This window comes from Caretta caretta, chromosome 9 (genome assembly GCF_965140235.1).
Source record: "Caretta caretta isolate rCarCar2 chromosome 9, rCarCar1.hap1, whole genome shotgun sequence".
Lineage (NCBI taxonomy): Eukaryota > Metazoa > Chordata > Testudines > Cheloniidae > Caretta > Caretta caretta.
The window spans coordinates 25,788,003-25,793,109 of record NC_134214.1 but is presented as its reverse complement, the minus strand read 5'-3'; the positions used below and the strand labels follow the sequence as shown (position 1 = coordinate 25,793,109).

General features: G+C 45.1%; 1 protein-coding gene across 1 annotated transcript; it reads right to left on the bottom strand.

Moving 5' to 3' along the window:
- Positions 1-263: 263 nt before the first annotated feature.
- On the bottom strand, positions 264-3,294 carry LOC125642361 (disintegrin and metalloproteinase domain-containing protein 21-like). The gene has a single exon (XM_048863587.2). It carries the CDS (start codon positions 3,292-3,294, stop codon positions 1,039-1,041), a length of 2,256 nt encoding a protein of 751 aa, XP_048719544.2. The 3' UTR covers positions 264-1,038.
- Between the last annotated feature and the right edge of the window lie 1,813 nt (positions 3,295-5,107).

Genomic DNA, 5,107 nt, shown 5'->3' with positions numbered 1-5,107 from the left:
GCACTGTACAGTTTGTATTCTGTACTGTAGCATAAATCAATATATTTGAAAATGTAGAAAAACATCCACAAATATTTATTAAATTTCAATTGGTATTCTATTGTTTAACAAACAGCCCTAATGCTTATACAATTTTTTGAGTAATTTGTCATTTAAAATCTGGTTTTAATATGTCTATGCACCAATGTGGGTACAAGAAAAAGCTGATTTAAACTATTTATTGAAAATATTGTAATTTAAAATCATTCACAACAACTGGAAGTTACACGTCACCAGCACAGAGGAAGGGTATGCTGCTAGTTTGGGGGCACATGTCATAGAGTGGTAGCAGGGTGGAAGAAGGCAGGCTTGGTTTTTCATAGGGGTGCTCTTCTTTCTTCATTGGCTGGTTTTCAGCAGCTCTATTCCCCCTTCTTAAAGGAATCCTGTTGTCTCTTTTAGGCCCCAGTACATTCTACAACTTTCCAAGGAGAATTAATGATTTACAATGGAGTCTAGGCCACTACAAAATCCCAGAGAGCCCCAAATTACATCAGTACCTCCAAGATGAAGGATGACCCAACCTCCACTAAGTGCACAATACAACTAGGAAGCTGGCTGGAAGAGAAACTGCCCATTTTCTGTGTGCAGCTCTGATATGTCTGCAATATAGCTCTATAAAACACTACATTGTAGACTATTACTACAGAATCAACTTATACAATGACTAAATGGCTGGGCATTTGGGGAAATATCATCACTCACAAGATCTCTTTCTGAGGAATGCAAAATGTTTTCCATTACTTTCCTATTTTAAAAAAATAAAAACCAATTTTTTATTTACTTTTTTTCTTTAAAAAAAAAAGGGAGACTCTCACACTCAAAATGCTATATTTAACTATAATACATTGTTACATTATATTCGGGATCAGGCAGTGCCAAGCCATCACTACCTCAGCATAGACTCAGATGCAGATTCTTTCAATAACTGCTTTGATAAACTCTGATCCTTTGACCTGCAAAACATCTGTTGCCCTTCTAGAAAAAATGTTGGCTCTTTTACTTTTTTGAACTAATACTGCCGTTCTTATGGAGGCTCTGTCTATCACCAGCAGAAGCAGCAGCAGTTTGTTTTCTCTGTGTGGCATCTAGCCTTCCAAACACTTTTATCCATCCAGTTTTTGTAAGTATCCTAAAAATTTGAGAAACAAGGAGAACAATACCGATGCCAATTACTACCCAGATAACATTACCCAGACTACTGCTCCATATACTTACCATAGGCTTAGACACTGGAACAGGTCCACTGTCAATGCTTCCTCCATATCCTGGGAATTTACAATCTGGAGGGGCCCACCCATAGTTACAGTGGCAATTTTTAGTATTGGTGCATACTCCCCTACCGTTGCATTTTTTCTTAGCGTCACAATTGAAATTCAAATTTGGCACACTTGCACATGTCCTATTAAGGCAAATTTTTCCATTACCACAAAATGTGCCATCTTTCACTGCCCCTGTATCAATTACATCAGTCCCAGCATGATGGTCTATACCCCAACACCAGATATGACCCAGGGGAGTTTGTACGACAGTACTATGTTCCTTCAAAGGAGGTATTTTTTCTACATTTTTACACTGAATCCTTCCACACAAGACATCACTGATTTTACATTTTTTGTAATTTGCTCCAGTTTCACCACCACCACAGTTGCCAAACCGGTCACCTCGAGTGTTCAGGTTACTGAAGCAACTTAGAGGAGCTTTTTGTGCACCCCTTCCAAAGATATCTGCACACTGTTTCTTGTGGTTATGGCAGCTTCCCCGATAACAGTAGCCCATGTCACTGCATGGAGTTCCATCTTGTACATACACATTATCTTGGCACCACTTTGAAGTCCCATTGCAATACTCAGGAAGGTCACACTCATCAACAGCTGCTCTGCATAGTTTTCCTTCAGCAAGAATTTGACACTTTTTACAGCACTTTCCAAAAGCACAAGCCATACCTGGTTTCAGTTTGCACGTGGACTGACAACACAAGTCTTTTTTGCATTCCAGTTCCGAGCCACAGTCACATTCCTCTTCCCCTTCCACCACCTTGTTACCACAGCGCTTCATCCTAAATATTTTGCTGGGTGCTGGGATGTTATATAGGCAGAATCCAGCGCCTTCACGGAGGAGATTAAAATATACTTCACGACTGCAGTCACTGAACTGATCAGTAGTTACATGCACAGCAGCCATGATGCAGCCAACAGTTCTGTTACAAAGACATTTATCATAGTCATGATACATGCCAAGATTATGACCCAACTCATGTGCAACAGTGACTGAAAAAAATGGCACAGAAGCAAAACGCCACGTGACAATGGATGCTGCATCCGTCACAAGGCAGATGCCTCCTACATATGCCCGCCCAACATGCCCTCTGTATATTTTAGCCATAAATAGCTGTCCAGCATCATGCTGCAGGCGACGATAGAGCACATCATTCCTCCAGCGGTTAAATTCAGGAAGGGCATTGCCTATAGTATCGGGTAATGTGATGAGGTTGTTTTCTGTCCAGATCTCTAGTCCAACTAGGATGACATGAGCCCCCAAAGCACGATAAAATGAGTCCACCATATTGATCACTTCGAGGACCTGGCTGGTCAGGAGGCTTTCATTCCTTCTAAAAAGGATGAACTGCTCTTTCTCCACCACCACACAGAACTCAATATACGTGGCATGTGTCCATCTGTGACGTCCCGCTGCCACAGCGGGCCCGGTGACCTGGATCTTGGTTCCTTGGTGTTGCAGCTCCTCAGTGGTCACCCCACATGAGGCAGGTGTGCCCTTCACTTCCCCCATCCGATAGAGAAGGTGCTGGCAGGTGGAGGAGGCCTTGATGGGCTCGATCCCGTAGCTCGTCCCCTCGATGTGCAGCAGTCCCCGCAGCCCCCCAGAGCAGGTGCTCAGCACCACCAGTGACTCTGGGGCACCCTCCACGTAGCCCTCGTAGTAGCAGTGGCTTGGGATGAAGGGCTGGCTCCTCACCAGCTCACCCCCCTCGTAGGTGAACACAGGGAGGTGGCCGGCCAGGAACAGGCCCTTCTGCTGCAGGTGAGCAACCAGAAGTCTCCCACCCATGTGCAGCTGGTAGGACACCCGCCCCTCGGCCTCCCGGCCCCCAGGAGGCGCCAGCCGCCGAGGCACCGTCACCTGGTAGCGGGGAAGCCCCGCAGTCCCATCACGGCCCGCGCTAGGCAGGAGGGACCGCAGCAGCAGCAGCAGCAGCGTGGAACAGCCCGCCCGCAACGGCCCTGCCGCCGCCATGACCCCGCCCCCCGCGCGGAAAGAGGCGGGAAAGAAGCGAGGGCCGTTCAGGAGGCGCCTTCAACCGCTTCCTCCGCAACGGCTCCTGCCAGCGCGGGCGGCGACGGCTGGTTCCCAACACCGGGGCGCAGGGCATCGCTACACCCGCCCCTCCAGCCCGGCCCCTCTCACGGCAGCCAGCCTGCGCCCCGCTCAGGCCAGGTTAAAAAGGGCCAGGGCCAGGGCGCAGATGCTAAAGCAACTCATCCCGCGCCCTCTGGAGCTGCCTTCCTGGTGTTCTAGGCTGGGTTGTTTTGTTTGTTGTATATTATTATTTTTTTTAATACACTGTCCCTCTTCCAGCCTCTCCCTTGCGCCAGTCCCTCAGCGGATTGAGTCCTTTAAGCCCAGCTGCAGGAGATGGAGGATCCTGAACTGAATCCTAGTGTGCTGACAGACCATCCCGCCTTCATGCAGGTGAAGATGAGTAGCCCTGTTACATGGGCGCAGTCAATGGAAGGTTGTCAACTGCGAGGTACACCTTATTTCCTAGAACCAAGCCTCTTTCACATGTTATAGCTTCTAGGAGCCTTTCCTGCTAGGTGCTGTACAAACACCTGGTGTTTAAGCTTACAAATCATAGACGATACTACAGGGGTGGTAGTATTGGAATGTGGAAGTTTGACATACACACTGGAGGTGAGCATGTCTCTTCCATCCCATTACACAAGACATTTTCACAATCACAGGAGTTTTGTGATTTCCACAGTGGTATTGCAAGTTGCTATAAATTGCACATACATTACTTATCCTGGTTTGTCACTCACATTCATGGATAAATTTATCACTTTCATGCTCATAGAAAAATCTGTCATATGTTCACCTTGCATAGGATGTGGGTTAGTTACCAAGTGATTTAGGGTCCATAGCACTTTGAAAAACACCTAAAAACCTCAGACTGTAAACTCTGTAGGGGTGAATATCAAACTCAGAGTACAGGGAACAAAGGTTCAGAACAGGACCAGGGATGACAACACAAGGATTATATAGATAAAAAGTGTTTTAAGGAAAGATTTGAAGGAGGAATGTTGGCAGATAGGAAATGAGAGTCTGTTCCAAGAACATAGGGCATCATCAAGGAAAACACATTGCTGAGAATGGGAGAAAGTAAAACCCCCAAAAAACCAAACCCACAGAAGTAGCAAGGATAAAGTGGAGTGAGAAAGCAGAATTGTAGGTTGAGCACAATGGTAAAGAACTGAAGAGCACTGCATAAAGGAAAAGTCTGCATCATCTCCCTTCGTCACTAGTGTCTGTTATCTTCAGAAGCATGGGATTAGTCACCTAGGTATTTAAAAAAATACCATCACAAACCATTTTAAAACTGATTCAGGAGCACAAATTGTGTACTCTCATTGATTAGAGAGTCTAGCAGTTTATAACAATTATAATGCCTCACTCTTATACAGTACTTTTCGCTTAGGTTACTTTCCATGTTCTTACGTTGTACTCATATTGTATAATGAGTCTCCTACTGAATGAAACCATGAATCTAGCAAATAAAAACAGACTTAGCTACAGAGATATTCAGAAAATGTTTCAAATGCTTTAAAGTGGAACTACTCTGATAAGCGATGGTGAAAATTGCACCTTTTTACTCAGTAGATCTGTAGTGTGGCCTTTAGATTTTAAGGAGTGATGTTACCATGTGTGAGCTAATACATAGTAATGAATATATTTAAGTTACAGAAACTCAACAAGGTAGCCATTCCATCAAACAGCATGCAAAAATAATGAAGTCCTTCTCGGCAGGAATGACAAGCCTTAGTGAAAG

What these genes read in the sequence shown, in the direction of transcription:
- LOC125642361 (XM_048863587.2), bottom strand. Translation starts at nt 3,294, where the DNA reads ATGGCGGCGGCAGGGCCGTTGCGGGCGGGCTGTTCCACGCTGCTGCTG.